This window comes from Boleophthalmus pectinirostris, unplaced genomic scaffold (assembly GCF_026225935.1).
Source record: "Boleophthalmus pectinirostris isolate CB_2022bp ecotype Guang Dong unplaced genomic scaffold, ASM2622593v1 HiC_scaffold_21, whole genome shotgun sequence".
In the NCBI taxonomy this organism is placed as follows: Eukaryota; Metazoa; Chordata; class Actinopteri; order Gobiiformes; family Gobiidae; genus Boleophthalmus; species Boleophthalmus pectinirostris.
Window position 1 is genome coordinate 23,416,794 of NW_026571175.1, and position 25,413 is coordinate 23,442,206.

General features: G+C 39.2%; 2 protein-coding genes across 8 annotated transcripts; one reads left to right on the plus strand and one right to left on the minus strand.

Annotated features, from left to right (window-relative positions):
* Positions 1–64: 64 nt before the first annotated feature.
* On the minus strand, positions 65–2,986 carry LOC110167391 (protein C1orf43 homolog). The gene is made up of 8 exons (XM_020932732.2): positions 2,803–2,986; positions 2,606–2,684; positions 2,423–2,524; positions 2,246–2,354; positions 1,896–1,949; positions 1,653–1,819; positions 1,515–1,573; positions 65–1,191 (listed from the first exon to the last, which is right to left on the minus strand). Exons 2-8 carry the CDS (start codon positions 2,666–2,668, stop codon positions 984–986), a joined length of 762 nt encoding a protein of 253 aa, XP_020788391.1. The 5' UTR covers positions 2,669–2,684; positions 2,803–2,986; the 3' UTR covers positions 65–983.
* A 478-nt stretch (positions 2,987–3,464) lies between these two features.
* ubap2l (ubiquitin associated protein 2-like) lies at positions 3,465–25,271 on the plus strand. Of its 7 annotated transcripts, none has more exons than XM_020932510.2 (30): positions 3,465–3,532; positions 4,826–4,963; positions 5,611–5,688; positions 6,200–6,310; positions 7,114–7,291; positions 9,116–9,217; positions 10,272–10,317; positions 11,938–11,982; positions 12,297–12,403; positions 13,276–13,335; positions 13,429–13,481; positions 13,599–13,684; positions 14,065–14,245; positions 14,329–14,524; positions 15,060–15,391; positions 15,485–15,657; positions 15,734–15,854; positions 15,994–16,069; positions 16,162–16,354; positions 16,782–16,848; positions 16,935–17,256; positions 18,567–18,655; positions 19,048–19,101; positions 19,183–19,264; positions 20,388–20,605; positions 20,892–20,997; positions 21,593–21,718; positions 22,397–22,464; positions 23,028–23,222; positions 23,919–25,271. In XM_020932510.2, exons 2-30 carry the CDS (start codon positions 4,868–4,870, stop codon positions 24,012–24,014), a joined length of 3,657 nt encoding a protein of 1,218 aa, XP_020788169.1. In that variant the 5' UTR covers positions 3,465–3,532; positions 4,826–4,867; the 3' UTR covers positions 24,015–25,271. The 7 variants fall into 7 exon arrangements, with proteins under 7 accessions (XP_020788169.1, XP_020788170.1, XP_055013650.1 ...); XM_020932511.2 differs by lacking the exon at positions 3,465–3,532 and adding an exon at positions 3,544–3,708; XM_055157675.1 differs by lacking the exon at positions 3,465–3,532 and adding an exon at positions 3,544–3,708 and having other exon boundaries at positions 16,030–16,069.
* Positions 25,272–25,413: the final 142 nt, after the last annotated feature.

The following is a 25,413-nucleotide window of genomic DNA, read 5'->3' on the forward strand; positions in this document are numbered from 1 at the left end:
CATAGTTGAGATCACTGCGTCTTAGTAGTGCCATCTAGTGGAGGAAGGAAAGACAAACTGTAGATGGTGGTTTGATCTTTTATGTCAAAAACACACAATAAATTAATCACACACAAAATGACTTAAGTTACATCAATTCATATAAATATAATTCTGTACAAAAACACCATTTTCACGTCAGTTTTACATTTGGACCATTCAGTTTAATTAAAGGTGCTCCATGTAACTTGGAGGAGGTGGAAGATCTGCCTTTTGCTTGTTTGTCTTCATGGAGATGTCATAGATTTGCCAAGAATGTTCCATTGTATGGCATTAAACGTCTCTATCGTATATTCATTTGACTGCATTGTTCAAAAATAATATCAAAGGTGCATTGTGTAACTTTTGTGGTGAGGATCCGTCAAATGCTTTTCTCCATTCAAATGTTGTTGCTTTGTCTGGAATGTTTCACAGTATTAAACTTTTCTATCTGAAGAGGTGATCCCGCTCACAGTCAGAATGTCTATTTTTCTAGGTATTTTTGAGCTATAAAACCACTTTTAATTGAATAAATGTAAGATAGATTTGTTAATGTCATACTGTGAAACATTCCAGGCAGAGCAATGACATATCCATAGAAACAAGCAGGTGATGGAAAGTTACACAGTGCACCTTTAAATAAAATGCATTATTCTTTTTGTGATCATGTTCACCTCTTCACAAATTGCACCATTTAGTGCCATACTGTAGAACATCCCTGGTAAAGCAATAACATCTCCATGGAGATAAGCAGGTGATGGACTCTCTATGAGAAAAGTTACATAGTGCACCTTTAATTAAGTATGGCATTCCTCACAATAGATGCCACTTATCACTGTTGCCATGTAGGCTACAATCATCTTTGTCTAAACCATAGCTGGGAAGTCGAATATCTTGAAAGGGGCAGCGACTACAGCCTTTGAAATAAAATCTAATGTTACAGACTACTTGGTTTTGCTGTGGTCTTACAGGGTGCTCTCAAGTGTATTATAATTGTCTTTGAAGCTTTTCAGTTCCAGGAAATGTTTGGGTCTCTTGCTGCGTTGTCCGGTGGAAGGCAGGTACGTGACTTGTATGGTGGAGGGGGCAGAGCGCACAGGGGACCCAGTCAAGTCCTTGGCTGCAGACTGGTGGTGCTGGTCCAGACTGGTGCTGCTGGAATAGGCCTTCACACTGAGAATGTGAGAATGAGGAACTGAATGTTACTAAGTGTTATTCAAACAGATATGAGCAATATGTTTGATTGACTAACAGGTCAGGATCCAGTAGAAAGCTATTAAGAGGCTTTCCATACATTGTATATAAACTAGAGACTAAACCAAGACTAAACCAGGACTAAAGTGGGTTTAGTATACATCTATACAATGTACAATGTTTATATGCAATACTATATATATATATATATATATGATAAAAGATATATAAAACAACAATAAAAACACAAAAAAGATATGTTCCCGTTTTCAGACTCGCTGCAGCATATGCCTGGTACTTACACATCAACCAGTTCATTCAGAGCTTGCTGGTATTCAAGAAACTCGGCTTCTCCAAATACCTAACAATAAGAAAGTAGCTCATTATTAGATTACAGTGAAACTAAATACTCAATTTGTCTATTTTTGCTCTGTACCCACCCCTGTGCCATGGCGAGCACTGTCATATCCTTCCAGGAGTTTATCGATGAGTGCACTGCGGCTGCTTTTGATGAGAGAGTGAGAGTTTCGCAGCTCCAGCAGCCAGTTCCTGAAGTGACGTCCAGTGAACGCACTGGGGGTTCGGCTTATTTCTAGAATAGGAATCCCTAGAACAAGAAAAGATTTCTAAATATATTCTATCCCAAATTATTGTCAAAACATACTGAAAAGTTGAGCCCTCACCTGAGTCACGGATAGCATCCAATGCTTTCATTCTGTACAAGTAGTTGTAGCAACCTTTGGCAAAAAATAGACAGAAATGAGGTGTGGAATATAATTTGATTTATATTATTAAGTTATAAGCTATAATAAAGCTTGTACCCATCATATGGTATGCCAGTCTACAGTGTATGGTCTAAGATGTTTTTTCTAAAGTTAAAATGTGTTTAAAATGTGCAATTTCTATTAAATTGTAATAATCACATCACTCCCTTCCCATTCAGGAATTGAGGAATATGCAATAAATAAAGAGAAAAAAAACGTATTTGATTGAATGTATATCTACAGCTGTATACACTGTGTATATGACTCACTAAGTTGTGATTCATGTTTCAGTCTGTCGTCTTCTTCAGCTAAAAGCCGGGGTTCAAAACAGATCTCCTGAACCTTGGACAATCCTGAGTCAATGTCCTCTTTCAGGCCCTGCAGAGCAAATCATCTATTTAAATATTTATTTTACAATAACAGGCGAAATATGTCAATAAATTTACCTTTGGTGCATTGTGTCCTATGGGTGCATGGGGTCCGCGGCGGGATCTCATAGCAAAACGCATAATTTGCCTTTTGACAAAGATGAACAACAACACAAACACCTGCACACAGAGTTAACATGTCATTCAACACTATAGTGACAGAAATCACATATAATAAAGATAAAGGTTAAATTAACTTACCAAGCTCCCATAGGTCATAACCAGGACAACATTCACACCAGATAAAGGAGAGGAATCTGCCATGCTGCCACCTCGTTGTCTATTTTTTTTATAAATTAAAGAGCAAAACAGCTATGAAACTATGGATTGTTTATACTAGCTAGCATTGTGGCTCAAGCTTTAGACTAATTAAAACCTTTAGTTAAACAAATGATTACCTTCTATCATGTTATGTTAGTGAGAGTGGGCATATTGCGAAGGCTTTCCATAAAAAAGTGATATAGTAATAAACGCAGTAATACAGAGGGACATGGCTCGCCTCTATAAAGAAAACAAATACCAAATACGCACTTTAGCCTTTAGCTCGCGGCTAGCTGAGCGCGAGCGCAGACAGCAGTGACGTCACGTGACCAGACTACCGTAATGTTCAGAAAAGCAGAACTTCACACTTTGGGCATCATCTGTCTGCACCTGTCTGCTCCTGTCTGCACCTGCCTGGTTCTTTGATGAGGCTGATGGACTGGTCCGATACAAGTGCAGAAAATCAAACAATGCCATTGAAGCCCGTTTCAAAGGGGTCCTATAAGACAATAATAATACAAATAATGGGAAAAAATAATAATATATAAATATACGAATGAAATGTAGAAAATGACACAAAGTTAAGATATTTAATTTTACAGAGGTTTTGCACTTCCATTGCTGTATAATATATTATGTAAAAGAGGGATGCAGCCGTTATTTATTAATAGATGCATGGACGTATTTCTACTGCAGTTAGGCAACTGATATAATATATATATGCATAATATTTGGAGTGTCATTACTTCCACGAAACAAATAAGCTGCAAATGAAGAAATCCTGGTCACGTGGTGTGGGCTCTGTTTCCTCGAAGCTGCGTGAACCACGTGACGCAGCTCTCAGTGGAGGCAGAGGAAAAGAAACAGGTAAATCTACAGCCGCGTTTATTGTGAGCGAATCAGCTCCTTCTGATTTTCTTAAATTTGTAATACAAACGTACGATTTCGGGTATTTTACCCTGCCCCAAACCCGACTTAACACCCGACATCAGGGCCACTTGTCTTTCGGTTTTGTTGCGGCGTATAAACTGAGCCGGTTTGTGGTCAGTAGAGCCTCTATTTATTTTCATTTCTTGGGCCCTGAGGCCTTGTGTTAGCCTCGGTCTTTGTGCTGTAAATATGCCAGCTCTCCGATATTATGCATGCCATATAATCAGTGCTGTCGCGATGTGATTGTTAAGACTGTGAGGATGCTAAACTAAAGTAGCAAACTAGCCTTTACCTGCGTGCTAACTGCGTTGGCTTGTTTCGTTAGCCTTTGGCTAATACTCGTTAGCTGACAACTAGAGGCACCGGGAAAATGGGCGTTTTGTGTCAAGTGTAACAAGAAATCATCGCTCCCCGGTTCTTGGTTTATTACTGGTCAACTTAATGTCTATTCGATCGGGTTGGTTGCCTATTGTCTGTCGTTTGCTGCAGTACATTCAATATTTTATTTGGCTAGTTAGCCTTGGCTGGTGAAGTTAGCCTCGCTGTCGCCATGAGGTGAAGCCGTGAAGCGGAAGCTCCAGAGGCTTCAGCGCTGGTGCTTTCCCCGAACCCCTCGTACTTGGTTAGCATTTTGGCCATGTGGCTGCTAGTGGAATTAGCGATAGATTTGCTGGTCAAGGCCTTTGTGGAGGCTTGGTTGTCCTGTGCTGTACAAACTGTTTTACGTAACATTTGAGAGATTAAGGTTTCGCTGTCAATAACAAGGTTAAGGTTAGCAATTTGTTCTAAAATACTAGCTGCCGTACTATACTCTGCATTTCATTGTTTAAGTGTTTTCTACTGTCTGGGGTTGTGTGTTGTTGACCTAAAATGATCTAAACTGTGCATCCCCCTGCTCAGCGTCGGAGAGCGTGTGTGCATTAGTTGTAGTGTTGAGGATGGGCACTTGTGCACTTGTTAAATCAACCTTGTCTATGCAGCGCTGGATCCTTCCCCTGTTCTCTACTTACTCCCCAGTCAAACCCGCGGGCCGCTGTGCTCCCTTTGCAGTGTAGCGTTCAAAATGGCCAACATCAGCTTTGTACACATTAACTTTTCCCTAATGAACTCCAAGCTGAGACACTCCTTCCACTGATGTTACACAAAACTGTATGGACTTGAGTCTGACATAATGTGGGTCACTGTTCTAAGTCAAATATGTGTCTGTTGTTGTTGTTTTTTTTTCTCTAGGTGTTATTTCTTTGTAAATACTGTTATTTGTATATACTGTAAATGATGACGTCCATGGGCGGGAACCGAGCCCGGGGCAGCTGGGAGCAGACACAGGGGCAGACACAGAGCCAGACACCGCACAAGCAGAGGCTTCAGGTACCCTCACCTCCACACTGAGCTGTGCATCTTTTGTCTGCTACTACTGCAAACAACTTACAGCTACTGCAGATCAAACCCGCCCGTGTCAATTAAACAATAAATTGGCAACATGACACTGGCACAATCATGGCTTTATGTGAATATGTAATTGCAATTGCCAAGTTTCAATTTATAAATAACCCCCCTTCAATTAAAGCCCTACCTTTGACACTTGCATAATTATTACTACAATATCTTTACCATTAGACTGGGAGAGTTGACAATTGGACAATACTCATAATTTTACAGTAAACCTCAAATGACCCATTAGTGCTATGAACAATCATCTCATTGTATTCATTTCATAGTTAATGCTTGTTACATTTAAAGCACAAAATGTTCTCCTCAGTAACCTTGAAATATGCTTGTTATTCTGATTATTATACAAGTTGCAGAAATTTGGGAAGATTCCCAGCATAAAACTATCAGCTAAAGATAACATTTGTAAATGGACAATACTAAACCTTTTGTTAGACTTGCAGAACCTCAGACTCTCTCAGACTCTATTTGCCTGTACATCACCCTGATTTTGTGAATCCATGCTGCTCATAATGTTTTCCTATAAGTACTTACTTTTTGGGGGGGTTGGCACTGTCTCTCAACAGGCCACCGCAGAGCAGATCCGGCTCGCACAGATGATTTCAGACCACAATGATGCAGACTTTGAAGAAAAGGTCAAACAGGTGAGCAACATCCGTTTGATACACTTAAGTCTGAGTCAGTGCCTTGAAGTAGTTTTAATTTCTCTTTTTGCTTCAAATTTGGTTTCTGTCATACTTTAGGGTAATGGGTACTGCAGGATTTTAAGCACTGAACGAGCACAATCCAAGCTCCCAATCTTGGATGCATTAAAAATTGTGGCCGCAGGGCTTCAGATTGGTTAAATCTTACTGAAGTTCTAAAAGGCAATTTGCTCAGATCCATTTGCTTTACTTAATGTAGCCAAACTGAAAACTAGAATGTGGTAGAAAGCATAGGTTCGTATTAAATAGTGTTATAAATGCGGAATACCCAAATGAGCAAATTTAGCATTTTCAATAGCTTAATTTTAAAACAATGACTTGTATTCATTTTCTTAATTTCCTCTGTCCGTTATGTTGCTTCTGTATGTTTCCGAGTTTGACCACATGCTTAATGTTTGTTTAACTGACCTGTGTGATTTCTGAGATTTGTTTTTTCTTGTTTATTTTTTAGCTGATTGACATCACAGGCAAGGACCAAGACGAGTCTATGATAGCTCTGCACGATTGTAACGGAGATGTCAACAGAGCCATTAATGTTTTGCTGGAGGGTAGCCCAGACACTGTGAGTAATGCCAGCTTTTGGAAGAATTGGTTTCTTCCTGGATTAGTTACATATGATACAGGATCTATGAGGAAGTAACATTATTAGGGACTCAGGGTTGGCAAACTGATGCAGCCAATATGAAGATGAAAGGAGTGGCTGTGAGAACTACAAAGTAAATATCATTGATTTTTGGTGTCTTCTTGACCTGGTACTTATTAATACTAACAAATCAACACTGTTGGGGTAGGCAACATTGACAAAAAATAATTGTCCAGATATTCAGACAATACCATGACAATCAGAAATGTGGTTAAACAATCATGTAAATGTTAAATCTGTTAAATTAACATTAATAACCTGGACAGATTACTCTACAAGTTTGTTTTATTTGGATCAGCTATTTTGTAGCCTTAGGTTATTACTGTACTTTTTTGTGTCATCAAAACAATTGCATAATCCGTTTTTGTATCTCCTCCTCTCCAAGACACATCTGGGCAACAAGTTGCACAAAAGTCCAGAATTAAATTTATTTTTTGTTACACAGTTTACCCCAGATGCCCTTGGTGTTGGAGTGGATTGTTCCATGTGAAATTGGGTAGCTGTATTATTGAAATTTGATTTCTCAAAACCTTGCTAAAATTAAAATCGTGCTACTATCAGGGAAGTGGGAGATGCCGCTAGCCCTTAAGCTTATCGTAACCTTTTATTCCAAAATCAATAGCTTTATGGGGCATTTTAAAATACAACTCTAGTTCACAGTTCCCGTATTGATTTCCACGGAACATTTGTACAAAGCACACTGTTTCTCGCTCCTCTCCCAGGACTCTTGGGAGATGGTGGGCAAGAAGAAAGGCGTCTCGGGTCAGAAGGAGAGCAGCCAGGCAGAGACCGGAGAGGAAGGGAAGGAAAATCGGGAGAAGGGAGGAGAGAGGGACTCAGCACGTCGCCGAGGTGGAGCTCCGCGCAAGGGTCGCGGAGGAACCAGCAGGGGGCGAGAGTGTGAGTGTCTCATCTTTGATTTTTCTGAGACTTCAAGGGACTCCAGCATGTTTAATGTCAGTCAAAAATACTCAATAAGCCTCTTTCCAGCTTAAAATCTACTAAAGATATTTCTCTGTCTTTGAAGAAAATTATAAATGTATTCTGCCAGTCTTCAATATCCAAGCTAGTGTATGACATTGTGCTGTGTTCACGCTGTTTGGTTTTGTCGTATTTTCAAGATGGTATCATGTAATGTCAAGATAGTATCATGTTAATGTGATACTGCTGATATTTATTTAAAGGGCCCATATTACATTTAAGTAAGCAGCTATAGTTCTGTCATTTTTCATTTCAAGTTCAGTAATGTTATAAATTGTGTACTCCCTTTTAAATTACTCTTGCTTTAGGGTTATGCAATATTGCAGATGAATCACAATCTTGATTTTCTGTGAATAAAAAGGGCTTTCATTATTGATTTCATAAACAGGATAAACTTAATCAGTACATTTGACACAAAAGGAGTAAAGTTTCTTCCTCCAAAATCTGAACATGTTTTTCCTGACTCGAGACTGGCTGTAGAGTTTGCAATTAATATCTCCCAAGCATATTATTGACAATTAGACATGAATGAATCTCAATCTTGATTAGGCTTTCATTAACTGCCCAGCCCTTCTTGGTGTGTTAGTGACTGTCTTTCTACATTGTCCTAATGAAGGGTAATGCTACTTGGCTTTAATGCACTGGTGGCATTTTCCTAAGAGTGGATGTTGCATTAAAAGGCTTGAGAGTCCCGATAAGCTTCTGTCTTGGGCTCTCTGCATGTCCACAACTTTATTTACTTTTCCACTTTGGCAAATGTGAAATGTAAGAAGTGCATTAGTGAGACCTCTCTGTAGAAATACTGCTGTTTTCAGTAGAATGTTCTGTCTCTGCAATATTTCACGATTAAGATTCAAAACAGCCCAAGAACTCTCTTTATGTTGTATGTCGTGTGTTGTATGTTTTAATGTTGTTTACTCATCATAAATATACATGGAGGTGTGTTTTGTTTCATTCATATTTAGGCTGAGTTCATAATATTGGACGATTTCAACCCTGGAATTGCCAATCTCTACTGAACTAAAGATTAAAGGTAGCTGTTAACGTGAACTCTACCACTACATGAAATCACAAGGTGGAACAGAGCATTTTGAGCTATGGAGATGTACACAGATTAATAATAAAGGGTTATGCAAATATGTGATGTGTGAATGAAAGAAAACACAGGTTTCCATGTTTTTGAGAAAGTACCAGCATTCAAACATGGCTTCAAGCTCAATAAAAAAAAAAAAGCTTAATATAGGACCTTTAAGGTAAAGTGCTTCATCACTATGCCATCTATTTACATTCCCCCCCAACACATTTTATTGCATGACTGTATCTTCCTTAGTAAAAATGTCTAAAGCTCTGGGTATGTTCGTTATAGGCAAATCGTGTTTTGCGTATACTAACAAGTGTAGACTGGTTTGAAGAAAGGCAGTAAAGCAGGACTAGCTGCTAATGTGTCCTCTATGTGTCTAAACATTGTCATTTTATAACTTGGCAACATGCACTTAATCACTTGGCATACCGCTGCCTTCTACAAGTAATAATAATATGAATACATTGTATATGAGGTGCGTTTCAAGACACTCAAGGACACCGTACAGCAAGTCAAAATAAAAAGTGAAGTGAAATAAAGTATGCTTCCAGATGGTTTACATTTATTTCCCTTCATCTATTATTTAATGGGTTTTAAATATGTTGTTTTGTCTTTAATCTTTTAGTTCATTAATTTGGCTACTTGAAATATTTTGTGTTCAGTTCGTGGTCAGGAGAACGGCTTGGATGGAGGGAAGGCCGGAGTCGTCGGAAGAGGAGCAGAACGAGGTCGGAGAGGAAGAGGCAGAGGAAGAGGAGCAGTTGGTAAGTCATACTGTATGTTTGATTTATATTTGAAGAGTTCAGTAACAAAAAAAGATACCTCCCGTTCTGAAAAGTTGCCAGAAAGGTTTGTTGTTTTTGTTCTTCCTCTAGCTATATTACCAATAATCTGTAGTGGTGATAATAGTAAAATAGATTTGGGTAGGGATGTAAGAATAACCGAAATATCATGAATTGTATCGTCAAAGTTCTCACAGTAATATCATGGGCCATCACAATATATCGAATTACAAGTCTCTTTGCTTAAATTAAGAGTTATGGTGCAGCAATAGCTAAAGAACAGAGGGAACTACATAGACCATGGTTCTTTGCTCCATTTCAGTGTAGACTACAAGAAGAAATAACAGTTCCAAGCACTTTTAAGTCTTAGTGCTTTGGATTAAGTCTTGTCGAGGCATTTTAAGAGGAAAAATTAGCACATTAACAGTTTTAGCTGTTTAACCTCCACAAAATATCGCAATAAATATCATACCGTGAGATGCATATTGTGAAACTATCATACTAAGAGATTTGGAGATTGTTACGTCACTAATCGTGAACCTCCCCACCATATCGTGAGCTTTCCCGCGATAACGCAATAAATATCGTACCGTGAGGTTTATACCATGATGATATTGTATCATGAGACTGGATATCGTTACACCCCTAGATTTGGGTTTTGGGTAAACTACAAGCTTCCACTTACTTTCAAATGACATTTATCAGTTTTTGTAAATGAACTCTTCATTTGTCATGGATAGTGCATAGCAATGAAGACATGTCAGGAGTTAGTTGCACCTTTTCTCCTGTTTTCCCCATTTACAGATCAACAACAAATATACACAGCATCAAACAACATAATATACATGACAGAATTGTAAACTATCATAGCAAATTGGTAAAAAAAAAAAAATTATGTACAATCAGCACTAGCGGGACCAAACAGCTAAAGCTACATTAAAAAAGCAACAAGTCTCTCACTAGACTATAATATTAAACTGGATGTAACAATAACAATGTACAACTTTCTAACAAATTCTTATTGTTGTGGTTGCAGGAGCGTCCGGACGGCGAGGAGGCAGATTTTCTGCGCAGGGCATGGGGTAAGGGAACACCTGCGCCGCCTAAAAGCAGAAGGCCTTTGTTTCACTTTTACCTGTTGCCATGGTCACCAAAGAGCAGGACCAGAGCCCATTGTTTAGCTTTAATCCTGAGGAGACTGGAACATGTGTGCGCCAACTGGACTGTATGCCTTTAGAAAGCTATATGCTCAAGTATCTGCACTTTGCCTTGGTGGTCAAAGCTGTTGCTGCTTTTTTGTTGGCAGTTTGTAGTGTTTGTGTTGAGGTGTGACAACAGGAGGAAGTCTGTCTGGCTGAACATTCACCCAGTTTCGTATAGATGGATAGAGAGTGTGATATAGTAGTGTAAGGGTATAATTTCTGCAAACTTGTGTTAATATAATTTGCACATTATATCACGTTCAAAAGGAAATCTCAATTAGAAAAAATCCTGTTCATATCAAATTGATGTATTTTATCATTTCATATTTCACTCTTCTCTAAAATGTTAACGATTCTGCAGTATCAGAATCATTGTTTTAAACCTATATTGCAAATTTAATCAAATCGCAATACAAAAATTGGCAATTAGACTATTTTTTCAAAGTTGTGCAGCTCTAGTTGCAATTTTGTCTGGAGTGAAACACACACACTCAAAGGACAGAAGTCACCACCATTAGCAAATTATACTACTGGGTTTAACCTTATTATTTATTGCTGCTTTTAGTGTCAGGTTAAAATGGTGCACCGTGCTTACATTTACATGCAGTGTTCTGAAATATTTTGTAAATTGTTGACCTATTGTGGTAGGAATTTAACTGTTCCTCCTTGTTTAACGGAAGATGGCACTTGGGTATTTATTTAAAGGTCCTATGCAATGCAAAATTGACTCTTGTGAGCTTTTAGCATTGTTAGAATGTTGTTACCACTTCAAAAACACACCTGGAGTTGTGTTTTATGTCATTCACACATGCTTGAGTAATTCTTTATTATTAGGCTGTCTACATCTCCAAAGCTCGAAAAGCTCTGTTCCACCTTATGTTATGTAGTGATGTAGTTCAGAAGTTAACAGGGTGGCTGTTGTACCTTTTGTTCAGTAGAGTTTGATTGCTTAACTACTGAAATTATACAAGGTGGAATAGAGTGTTTTCTGTTTGAGAGAAAAACCCAGCCTAAATATGCAGAGTTTGTGTGTTAAACATGTGTGAATGAAACAAAGCACAACTCCAGCTATGTTTGTGATGAGGAAACAGCATTATAACATCAGAAAATAGCATAATATGGGGCCTTTTAATTTGAGAGGAAACAGACAACAGATTTGAGTGCATCTCTGCTTGTTGCTAGCTAAACATTAACGCTTGTCTCTCAGTGTGATGGCATTGGTTTTCAAGGAGACTGTTGTATGAATATCAGGTTGTCAAGCTCAGTCTTCATTACAACCCATTGTTAGGCCAGTTTGAACAAGCTTGCTTTGCTTTACCAAATTATGCTAAATGCAACTCTATCGCTATGCGTTTTCTGATGTCAACAACACCATTTACCCTTATGTGAGCTTGGGTAATTGAAATTAAGCTGTGCTGCTTTTATGAACAGTTGTATGGCCAAAAACGCTTGTCTGGCTCTGCTATTTTGTAATTATTCCCATTTATTTTGTCTCTAAAGCCAGATTGATAGGGCGTCTTCATGTGATAATGCAGTAGATGAGAGGTGAGTCAGTCTGGTGTGGGATTTTGCTTTTGTTTTTGCTTTATACAGACATAAGCACTGAAAAGGGACCAGTAGTTTGCTCCTGCTTGTTTGAAGCTGAACTAGAAGCTACAAAATAATTGATTGTTAATTAAAGGCTAATTAATTGACAGAAATCTCAAAATGGCAGTCAAATGTCGTCTTGTATGGAAAGACATGACCTAAATTTGGCTGCTTTTGTCCGCTTCAATCTGTGATATCTGTAGTCTATAATAGCTATTTGGTCATAGTAGGTCATAATCTTGTCAATTGTAAATCCTCTAAATCTTTTCCAGAACTTTTAACCCTGCTGATTATGCTGAGCCAGCCCAGACAGACGAAAACTATGGAGGAGGCAGTACCTGGAACAACACGGGCAACATGGAGGCTGAAGAAGGCACTAGTATGTTGAGTAAAATGATTTACTTTGTGCAAAGTATCTATCCATGGATTTCAGAATGATGAGAAATAAGGACCTTTGCCATAGAAATTGATAATTCAAAACAAAATCTTATAACTTTTGAATAAAACGAGTCCTCAAAATGCTGCATATAACAGTTTTTTGTAAATAGGTTTTAGATTGATGAAAGCCATTACCATTTAAATTAGAGGTGCACTGTGTAACTTTTCTGGTGAAGGGTTTGTCAAATGCTTGTTTCCATGGAGATGTTATTGCTTTGTCTAGAAATGTTTTACAGTATGGTGTTGAACCTCTAGCTTCATGGAGACCAAACTAGACCAAGTTACAGGTCAGATCTGTTGAGAGTTGACATTGCTCACAGTCAGAATGCCTGTTTTTCTAGGTATTTTTGAGCTGTAAGACTTAATTTAATGAAAATGTAAAGTGTAACTGTTTTACTGTCCTTTGAAACATTGCAGGCAGAGCAGACGCAGCCATAGAAACAAGCAGGTGATAGATTCCCAGCCAAAAAGTTTCATAGTGCACCTTTTATATTATATATTTTAAATGGTCAAAGTCCACAAAATGGCATCTGTAACAGGAAAAATTCATGCAGCTTAAACCAAGGAATTTTATTTGTAAATGTCAGGTTTTTGGTGGGAGTTTTTGTTTATCATAACCACCAATAATACAGTCAAGTGTGATATGATATGTAGCTGCTTTTGATTCTGTTTTGGATCTTTTACAAATGGGCTGTTAATATTGACTAGTGCTGTGAATAACATTGTATCTCACTATTGGAGAAAGCGGTACACTGATGCAATATGCGAGTGGTTTATTTATCAAAGTAACGTAACCACTGGCTTTAATTCTAGGGGTGGAGTACTCTGCAGGAGAGGGAACAAATTACCAGCCCAAGTTCGACTCCACTCCGGGTAAGTTCACATCTGCCTTGATTTATGCATTTATTCTAGTTTAAACTTACTTCGCCCCTCTGGAGTGTACTGAATGGTTTCCCTGACTCATAGGTGCCTGGAGGACTCCTACAGAAGAGTGGGGCACTGAAGACTGGAATGAAGATGTGGGTACCGTAGTTTACCACATTGAAGCATTTAGCCTATCTAAGGAGTTTAACTGGTGCATCCAATGGGTCTAATGATATGAGGTCATTAATAAGGTTCTTTATTTTTCCCCGTAGCTTTCGGAGACCAAGATTTTCACAGCATCCAGTGTGGCGTCAATGCCTATTCCTCAAGAGAGTGTCACCATAACTAAAGGACAAAGGTACAAACTAGGATAAACTAAAGCTGTATGGGTCCAAATGGTGCCAAGATATATACTACTAAAAGTGATATGCAAATTAACACTATGCTAGTACAACGTCTGTAACTCAATTTTGGACTTGTTCCCAGCCATGAAACTTGAAACCGTGAAGCAAATCTGATTAGAACTATGATTGCAAATTATGAACTTGAAGGGTTTTTACCTCTTGAGGTCACTGTATTCATGAAGCAGCGTTAAGGCTTGTTACATCATAACATTCCTCAACGTTGTGCCTCTGGTGAAATGGTAGAAACATATTTCATTAATCTAGTTGTCAGCCTTGAAAACCCTGTAAGACTTTCACTAATGTGTGTGTTTTTTGTTTTTTTTTCTTGACGCAGGATCGACCTAGCAGTGCTTCTCGGGAAGACCCCAGCTCCCTCGTCCTCAGAGACAGAGAACCCGCCTATGGAAACCCCCCAGCCCCCCTCACTGTCCCAGTCACTGGTTTTCAGCAACTCCAAACAAGGGGGTCCACTGTCCCAAACATCCTCCACAGCTCCTTACTCTCAGCACAGCATGGTAAATTTATCATAATATTGTCTACCTTACCTTTCACCTCCATAAATCTCATCCCTAATAATCACTTACTGCATTTGTTCCAGGTGAGCATGCTGAGCAAAGGCTTTGGGGAGGTGGGGGACCCTAAAGGAGGTACCACAGGAACCACCGGCTCTCAGTTCCTGGAGCAGTATAAAACAGCGCAGGCTCTGGCTCAGTTGGCAGCGCAGCACTCCCAGACGGGACCCCCCAACACAAACCCTTCATCCTGGGACACCAACGCCTCCCTGGGACAGTATGGTATGATCGCAGCATGTCAGCATTATTGTATGTTATTGATGCTTCAAAATAAGTGTGTTTAACATCATTAGGATTTAAAGTTGTCTCAATGAGTAGGATGTGGATGGGTGAATATTGACAGTATATTAGTAAAGCCATCAAATATTGGGTATGATTATCAAGTATTACTAATTTAATAACATCACCTTTCTAGACTCTCAAAAAGCTGCCAATATATCTGCCCCTCCAGCCACCATCATTCACTCACTTTTTCCATACTCCTATAAATCCGAGGTGGGTAAGGTGTCTTTCCCAATGACACAACAATAGTACTAGTCCGAGTTGTGTTCAAACCACAGATTTTTGGGTAGCACAATGTACTGCTGCTCCAAACTATCTTGCACATTTTAAAATACCATGGTCTTTTGAATTTTCCAATCTGAATTGATCACACTGATTTTCTATGCCTCATCTTCTCATCTCATTTAATTTCTTCCAGTCCCTATTTCACTCATAATTTTCTTTGCAAACTATAAATTGCTTCTTTGTGTTTCAGATATAAAGGCTCAAGATTCAGCGGTGCACACGCCCTTTACGAAGCGGCAGCCGTACCAGACTGCCACATCGACCTCGTCCATGTTAGATGTTTTCCTGCAGGACAAAGGCCTGCCTCCCTCTTCTGTCTCCTCCTCCTCATCTCTGCCCCAACAGCCGACCTCCTCACCCCATATGGCTCCTCCTCCAGCGTCCTCCCTTCCCAAGATGGCAGTCCAGTCTTTAGGTCAGCAAGTCTCTCCCAGTTCCTCCGATGCACAGGGTTCGAGTCCACTGCCTTTGCAACAGCATAAAATCAAACAGCAAAAGAAAAGGGCAACAATCACAACAAAGGTATGATTATGAGACTGTTCTAATATACTTAAGTTTACATCAGACTCATCGGGACTATTCACCTTATCTCGTATTTCCCACATTTCTTTGCAGATTCCAGCCATGGCAGTGGAGATGCCTGGGTCAGCGGACATCTCAGGGCTTAATCTTCAATTTGGGGCTTTACAGTTTGGGTCAGAGCCAGTGCTGCCAGACTACGAGTCCACCCCGGCCACCACCACACCAGCCAACCAAGTCCAGAACAGCCTCTATACTAGCCCGAACAGGTGGGTGCAAGATTTGAGTTTGGGATAAAATTAGTAATAAAACATGCTAATTATATTATGCCATTTAAATCTACAGTGAGTCAAATGCAGCTCTTTCCAACTCCAGTCAAATGGATATGTATGACCAGAGACCACCTCAGTCCCGGCGCTATCCTCCATCGGTTTCCTCTTCCCCACAGAAGGACATGCAGCCCAAGGTTGTATTAAATCATGCATAGTTGTCCTTATTGCTCCCTTTTAATTAAATGTTTCATAATGTGTCGATTTAAATTGTGCATAATTACCCAGCTCTTGCCCTACGTTTTTTAACTTTTTGTCAATGGGCTGTTTCCATAGAAACCTGTGAGCTCACCTTCATTCTTGGTTTTACAGAATGGCTTCAGTTCAATTCAAGCAACGCAATCAGTGGAAGGTAGATTTCTGTTTGTCAAATTGTTATTTTGCAGAGCTTTGTATTTCATTTTATTGTATTTTGTTTGTTCACAAATTGCTTCCTGTCTGTAGCTGCAGCAGGCTCTGCGGTAAAGTCCACCCCAGATTCGGTTGCACCCACAACGGTCTCGAACATGGGCACTTTGACAGACAACGGTTCAGGGCCCGCCTCCATGTTGACGTCATCCAATCAAGCGTCTCTCAGTGCTTTGGGCCATGGTGAAGACATGCCTCCAAGCTCCCATCCTCCCCCTCAACACAACAAGTATGTTTTTGTCGTTCTTTAACTGTAAATCAAACTCACTGGTGTCGTAGCTGTAGAGGTCGGGTAATATCACAACTGAGTTACGGACTGATTGGTTTATTTCGGTCATAGGTACATCTGTCACATTTAACGTACAGAGACCAAAAAAAATGTAGACTGAAGATTAAGCTTAGGCCTAACCTTTATTCCTCTGTCATAGCATCATCTTGAAACCAGTTCTAATATAATATTTATAAATATAGCAAACGGAAACATAACAGATTTAGCAGATACATGGTTTGGGCTATACTTTGCCATGCCTTGCTATGCTTTTACTGCTTTGGAAAAAGAGACAGAAACTTCTAGAGTAATCACCCAAACAAGGCTTTAAAATAGTTGTAACTGTATGTAGATGTAATTGTATTCATTTTCTTGTTTTCTTGCACAGCTCCCTTTCGTCACAACAAAATAACCTTGGGCCATCTTCAGTAAGGACGTCGAATTCAAGCTTATTGGTGAGAATTGGCTTCAAGTAGCTTTGATTAATTCTTCTATTCTTACAGTATTGTGAATAATATTTCTTTCTCTATTGCCCTTTCAGCATCCCAGTGTAGATGGCGACTCAAGCCTACATTCCTCTTCGTTCCCCTCCTCCGCCCCCTCTTCATCGGTCCCCTCTTCTTCCTCGGTGGCGGCTGCGGCCCAGGTCTCGTTAGGGGGACCTCAGGCCTCCTCTGTGGGTCCGGCCACAGTCTCCGCCCCCTCTGGTTTGGGTCCTGTGAGTAGTTTGGCCATGGGGCTCAACACGGGGTCTATGGGAGTACCTACTGCAGCCGCTGCTACTGTCTCGGTCTCCTCTGTGGCCTCCTCCATCCCGTCATCGGCCACTTCGTCATCTTCACGGAGCTCTGCAGCGTCCTCAGGTTAGACATTATTTATTACTATTATATAAATCTGCTCTATATTAGTTTCCAAAGTGCTGTACATAGCAGTGTAAAAGATTTAACACTATAAAGTCAGCAGAATTTAAAAAAACAATAGATAATAAAAATAATGAAATCAATAAAAGTAGTACTAAAAATAATAAAATAGATCAAGACAATAAATATGAAAATAAAAGACACAAAGGACCACATAACTCATATGATGTTAAAAGAAAGAGAATAAAAGTGGGTCTTAAAGGTGCATTGTGTAACCTTCCTGGTGGAGGGTCTGTCCAATGCTTTTCCCCATAGAGATACTTTGTCTGGAATGTTTGACTGTAATGGCATTAAACTTTTCTATCATCATGGACACGAAACCAGACCAAGTTAAAGGTCACATCTGTGGAGAGGCAACCTCGCTCAGTCAGAATGCCTGTTTTTCTAGGTATTTTTGTTTATAAACCCACCTGTAATTGAATAAATGCAAGGCAGAGCTGTTTAATGTCATGCTGTGGAACATTCCAGGAAGAGCAGTGACATATTCATAGAAACAAACGGGTGACAGAGCCCCAACCAAAAAGTTACATAGTGCACCTTCAAGATGTAAGCTACAAAGGTGACTAAAATCTTCCTACTCCTGCTTTTATTCTACAAATTCCTTATTTTATCAATAATCCCAGTGGTCTGTAAAACTCTGTTCGCTTTATTTTGTGTCCTTTCTATTCATATCCATTTATTTTCCACCTTTTAAGTCAGTCATTCATTTGAACTAATGTTGGAATTTGGGCCTTCTTTAGACCTTGAATAGTCCTATTATAGACCTGTCTTAGATCTAGTGGTACTTGAAAAGCCAAATCTTGAGTGTGGAAAATTTGAGAGCCACTGGACTGTTTGTTTACAATACTTGTGTTTAGAAGTGAGAGAGATAAGGAAAAATGGATGATTCGTGTTTTATTCAAAATTAAAATGCATGGTATATGGTTTCAATAAAAAAACACTTGAGGCAGCAAAAAGAGCCAAATGAAAAATAAAAGTTAAAAAAAAAAAAAACATGCAGTGTAATATTTTTGCCACCTAGTTGAATGAATGAAATTACTGACTTAATTTGCTTGACTTAAAACTAACATCATCTTAATCAAAGAGGATATGGGCCGTGTGGTTTTATCAGAGTCCATTTCCTGGAACAGACACTTTCTCAACTTGGAGGAAATTTGATCTTGACTCATCTCTTGTTGATGTTGCTTAACTTCATGCTGTCACTTTGCAGCCATTGAAAAATGATTTACCAAGCATAAAATCCTCTTGTACAGGAAAAGCACCTCCTAACCTGCCACCTGGAGTGCCCCCTCTACTGCCCAACCCGTACATCATGGCTCCTGGACTACTGCATGCGTACCCAGTGAGTTTTATCTTAATTTACTTTTAATCACAACAATATTTTCTTTACAGTGTTTGTCTAGATTTTGCCGAAGTCTCAATTTAACTTCATTGATCCACAAGGGAAATTATCTGGACACAGTAGCTTACACATCACAATATAATACAATAACAGCAAAAACATACAATAAGAGCAAAAATATAAATGGTAAATACAAAATAGGTAGCAAAAATATCAAAAGACGGGTCAAATAAGGCATAATTGAATAAATGTAAAAATAAAATATATAAATATAGTAATACAAATATATCTTGGTTATATACAAGCTATATATAATGAGAAAAAGATGAAATTATGATTGACATGACATAATCTGGAAAGAGTTTGTGACTGGCTTTATAATAATTTTGCAGCCTCAGGTGTATGGTTATGATGACCTACAGATGCTGCAGACGAGAATACCATTGGTGAGTCCTTTGTTTTATGTGAAGTTAATTTGCACTATTTCTCTCGTATCAGTTTTGACATGAGAGTATCTCTGTTTTCAGGATTACTACAGCATTCCATTTCCAACTCCAACCACAGCGTTGACCGGCAGAGAAGGCAGCTTGACAAACAACCCATATTCAGGTAAGCAGGGTCAAATCTGATTGAAAAGTTGTTCACAAATGTCAGTGTAACCTTTAAACCTTTAAAAGTGAACTGTGTAACTTTTTTATGTTATTGCTCTGCCTGGAATATTCCACAATATGACATTAAACAGCTCTGTCTATTTATCCAGTTACACGTGCTTATAGCTCTAAAACACCTGGAAAAACAGGCATTCGGACTGTGAGTGGGGTCACCTCTGCACAGATCTGACCTGTAACTTGACTTGGTTTGGTCTCCATGAAGATAGAAAGGTTTAATGCCATACTGTGAAACATTCCAGACAAAGCAATAACATCTCCATGGAGAAAAGCATTAGACAAACCCTCCACTAAAAAAAAGTTACACGATGCACCTTTTTTAAACCTTTATTTGACCTGAAATTAGATGTTCTTAGGGCGACCACTTGTCCTTCCTTTGGTTGCCCTCCACAGCTATTCAGGCCTTTGTCCCCCATCTTGTATTTGTAAATAATGTCTCACTTTTTCATGTGCCACACGAAATTGTATAGATGCATACAAAACACAACAAATAGAATAAAATAAGAAGCAATACAGTAACAGTTACACTTTTTGGTGACCATTGCTTTCACTTGCTTATATTGATTATAACTCATTTTTTCTACCAAACGTCAGTCTGTCCCACCACAATATATATCTTGTCACACGTATGCAACTATTTCAGGAGGTCACCTTAATGTTTCTGATCACAAGTGTCAGACTGATACCTAAATGGACATAGCTAACCCAAAGCCGCCGTGTTCCAAATAGGAAGTTTGCTTGGGGCGCTTCCAGCTCCATCAACTCTGTGTCCAATTAAGTTAATATTTCTTTGTAACTGCTACTGTGAGCCTCATTATTTTGGTCTTAAAATGTTCATATTAACCCACTCTACGTGATCTTGGCGTTTTTATTTTGCTATTTTGTCTGTAAATAAATTCCTATTCGTAATGCAGAACTCTGCTCCAAATTCATCCCTATAACTGCTAGCCTTGTGAGATTTGTCTGGAGCGGAGCGCTGTGGGTGACGTCACACTCCCTCAGGCCACTTCTTTATACAGTTTATGAGCTAAAGCAATGTTTGTCTTTTTCTTTTTTTTTTCCAGGGGATTTGTCAAAATTTGGGCGCGGTGATGCCTCTTCTCCGGCCCCTGCCACCACATTAGCCCAAACACAACAGAACCAGACACAGACCCACCACACGACGCAACAGCCCTTCCTAAACCCCGGACTGCCCCCTGGATACAGCTACACGAGTCTCCCCTATGCTTACACTGGGATGCCCGGCCTTCCTAACACCTTCCAGTACGGGCCAGTCTTTCCGGTGAGTGAATAACATAAAAATTTGATAAAAGCCCTTTAAAATCCTTCTCATAAGTAGTGAATATGTTTTAGTATCAACAACTGTCTGCGATAGTCACAGGCTGTTATTTTGAGTCTAGCTGCATTCACAGGTCTGGTGCTTCACATCTACTGCCGGAAACCGTGTATTGATTTAGTTGGTTGGTTCTGAACTTGATGGACTGAAAATCTGATACAGGCTCTTTTAATTAATGTGATCTGTTCATCCGTGCTGCTTGGTGCTTAATACTGCTCATCAAATTCTGCAGGTGGCCCCTACCTCGTCAAAACAACACGGAGTGAATGTTGGGGTTAACGCATCAGCCACGCCCTTTCAACAAGCGAGTGGCTATGGTTCCCATGGATACAGCACTGGTAAGAGCTGACGGGAGAAAAGAACGTGTTAATGAACACAATTATTGAATATCCCTCAATTAATGAAAAGTCAGTTTGTTTTTGTTCGGTTAAAAGAATCCAATGGATATTGTGTAGTTTGCTTTGGTCATTTCATAAATTAATGCTTAAACCAGGGCGTCCAGGCGCTCATTAGTTTTCATGATGCCTCGCTTTTTGGTGCTACTCAAGCCTCTTCTGTAAAGTTTCATTTAATATTTTATCACTCATCTCACAGTTCATCCGACACTTTGTTCTCAGCTTCTGCTTCCTGCTTTCACTCACTCTTCACATCTCGGCACACCCCTCACCCCTCCCGTCTCTCAGACCGGGCTCAGGCAGGACCTGTAAATAACAGCTCTGTATTAAACCACATGGAGAAATAGTTCCTCAAACACTGAAACATTTGGTGTTAATGTGAGTTTCAGTCCCTTCCCCTCCATACGCCTCATCTAAACCTGTTAGACCCTGCTCATGTGGTGCAGTTGAAGCTGGTTTGCTGGCCCTGTCTCTCCCGCTCTGTCCCTGCCTGGTGTGTCTAATGCTGTGGGCTGTGGCTGTGTGTTGACTGTTGCAGGCTATGAGGATGTGGGCCAAGCTTCAGGGAGTGGGGATTTCTGTAAAGGCGGATACGGCACTGCCGTGGCCGCTGCCGCTTCTGCACAAAACAAGCCGACCAGCTCAGTGACGGGGCCCGGAGTCGGTGAGTCTGCCACCTGCCAAATAAACCACAAGCACCTGTCCTGTCCTCTGTCCCCTGGCTTATTCGCTGTTCACTTTCTGAGCTGCTCTAGTGATGCCCTCGTAAACACTACTGTCCCTGTACTCGTCTAGGGTAACTCATCAGTCCACTGTTGTCCTAGAAAACATTTTGAATCTATAATTATTTATCTGTCAATAGAGAAATGCTTTATCAACACATGATAAACTTCATATACTTGACCAAGATCAGATCCTCTGTGATTGGCCCGTGTGGATGAGTTGCTCTGGGTAGTTCTTTTTCTGTTTTGTCTGCTTTTGTTTGGTTCCAGCAAGATTTGCCCTTGTTTGCTTTGTCTTTACTAATTTTAGTCTTAATGATTTTAAGACTGTTGTGGAAGTACGTAAAATGTGCTATTTAAATATGCCGTTGCTGTCTGTATCACACCTCATTTGCTCTCAAACTACTGTGGACAGCATGATGCTCATTTTGTTTGGTGTAATTTGTCGCTAGTAAGATATTTTTGTTTTACCCAAACATTGATTAACTCTGAACAGCGCTTTTTCATCTAAAACCTTATTATTTTATTGAAGAAAACCCCATATACTCCAGCTGTGTTAGTAACTGTAATAACAAACAAAATAATTATAAGGTAAAGCTCTCATTGTTGTTTTTCTGTAGGAGTTTCTGTGACGTCGAGCAACACGGGGGTTCCAGACATTTCAGGGTCCGTTTATACAAAGACACAGGTAACCATGGCAACAACTGTCTAAATGTTTATACGTTTACATGTTAGACCTGTTTTTATGTTATGTTATTATTATAGTTATTGTTTTGTTTTCTAGTGTGAAAATGTAATAAATATTTCAACATCCAAAGAACGTATCTATCCATCAAAAGATCTCACCATTAGGGCTGGGACATTAAAAAATAATATCATTTATCGAGAGAAAAATGGTAGACAATAATCGTTCTTGGAACATTTTATATAATTGTGTTAATCGCCAAAAAAAGTAATTGCCATTTTATCACCAGAATGCACCAAATAAAGCTACTTGATGTTTTTTTTTCTAGATCATTGTTGTTTTCATTTATAACAAAGTTCAATTTTCTAAAAGTTGTTTCAATATGGGACTTTTTCATAATATTAGAAATATAATGAATCAAATTTTTAAACTGTCAGCAACTGTAATAATTATCATGATATAATCGTTAAGCTCAATTATTTTATCCATGATCATCATGACACCAAAATTTCAATATTGTACCTTGCCTACTCACCATTTTGTGTTGGGCTTGTGTCTCTGTGCAGTCATTTGATAAGCAGGGTTTCCACGCGGGCACTCCGGCGGCCTCCTTCAGTCTGCCTTCTGCTCTTGGAAGTGGAGGACCCATTAACCCCCCCACTGCTGCTGGCTACGCCCCGGCCCCCTTCATGCACATCCTGGCGCCACAACAGCATGCCCATTCCCAAATCCTGCACCACCACCTGCAGCAAGATGGACAGGTACGGGATCGGGCTGTCAAAAATGAATATTGTTGCAACAGAGATACTGAGAGAAAAGTGTTTATACCTTTTCAAAATAGTTATCAGTATATCAGAACTGGTATAAGACTGCATTATAATATAAAATACAACTGGTAGTTTTCAGATTCTCATTACCAAAAGTTAAATTTACAAATGTTGAGTCTGGTATTTTTTATCTGTATTAATTAATATTGGCCCATAGAATGCAGTGTCACCTGAAACACAGCCATTATTATTATTATTAAATTATTTTTTCCTTTTTTTGGGGGGTATTATTATTATTATTATTATTATCATTATTATTATCATTATTATTATTATTTACTTATTTTTTATTTTTATTATTATTATTATTTTTTGTATGCGTGTTTAGTTAAGTCTGTCTTATTGTGGATATGCTGGGTATCCAATCCCTTAAATTTGACAAATTATAAATAAAAAAATTCATATATTTTTTTTTTCCCTTTACCTTAGTGTCCAAATAATATTATAATGGACTAGTATGCGTATTGTTTGTGGTTCAGGTGTTATTTGATATTCATTCATGTAAATACAAATTAAACCTTGTTGAGTTTTTACATAACAGAAAACTAAACATATCAGGTCAGGTTATAAGTACATATTGAAGCTGAAATCTATTGAAGAAACTTTAATATGTTTTTTTTTTTTTAACAGAGCGGCACTGGACAACGCAGCCAGAATGCCACCATCCAACAGAAGTCCCAGATCAACAAGTCTGCGTACAACAGCTACAACTGGGGAGCAAACTAATACCTACTGCCCACAACCCCACACAGAGAACAGCAGGGGGGCTCTACCCCTCTGTTAACAGTCTCCACATCTAAACTCCCTCTTTCTCCCACGAAGAAGTCCTCCCAGTCTCTTGGCCCAGCACTGGCAGCTCTGGTCCCAAGAGGAGCAGGTGCTGTGCTTAGAGAAGCAGTAGTAGTCATGCATGGATGGGAGGTGGGAGGGAGGGAGAGGGGAGCGAAATATTTAGCGAATAACACCATCTAAAGGTGAAATTATGAGTGTTGGGAATTTGTATCGTGTTAATCCTACGCCCCTTTGCTTTCACTTGTATGTAACATAGAACTGTTTTCTAAAAGAATGAGTGTCCTGTATGGTCTTTTCAGTTGTGTCTCTTTCTACCCCTTTCTTTACCTATGGGGAGGATGAAGTGAACCCGGACGGTGGGGGGACAGGCTGGCTTTGTATTTCTCACCCCTCGACTCCCCACTTCTTAATTTCAGAGGAAAACCGTCTGTCCCAAAAAGCCCCAACTCAATTTGCTTAATTGCTGTTAATTTTTACGAGTTTTAAGTTTGAAGAAACAATTCTCAAAATTGGTAGAGTTGTGCGTTTATTTTTTACCAAATATAGATATATTATATATAAAGTCCTATAAGCCAGCTCACTGGTTCAGACGTGGGCCGTATGTTTGTCATGTGATCGCGTGCATGTTTGTACATGAAGGGGCCGTGGTTGTGTACTGTCACTTGGTTTTTGCCAAGTGCAGGATTTTTCATGGTGTAAATTTGTTTTTGTTTTTCATTATTCCACACTTGTACAGTAATGGTCCCATGAACTATTATAAATATGTTGCTTCAAGGTCCTGCTTGTTATGCAAGAAATGCTAAGAATGATTTCCAGTGTATGCCCTGTCTGCCCTGCATTCGTTTGAGCCCCCCACCTCTGCTCTTCGGCCTGTCCCCAACACAAAGAAACTGCAAAGAATTACTGATGAACAGAAATGTACTATGTTTTTTGTCAGTGACTTGTTTTTCTTTTGTACTGTGCGTTTTAAAATTTAAACAGATAAACTTGTCTTGTACATATATAAAAAACAAGTACTGTAGTCCCTGTTTGTCAATGGCTTTCTCCTTTCCCTTCTTGATTCCTTGCAGACTTGTTAGCTTTTTGTTTCATATATTTTTTTTATTTTGTAAAAATATATAAATATTAAGTAAATAAACAATTAAAAAGACATTTTCATCATTTTTGGATGTGAATGTCTTTATGAAATTATTTGTTTCTTCATCTGGCTTGTAAATATAGCAATGTTTCTTCCAAACTTTGGTCCATTTATGCCCATTTCTTGGTGTGTTCATTATGTGCAATTATTCATAAGATGTATGTAAAATCCCTCAGTCATCCAGATAGAATCCAT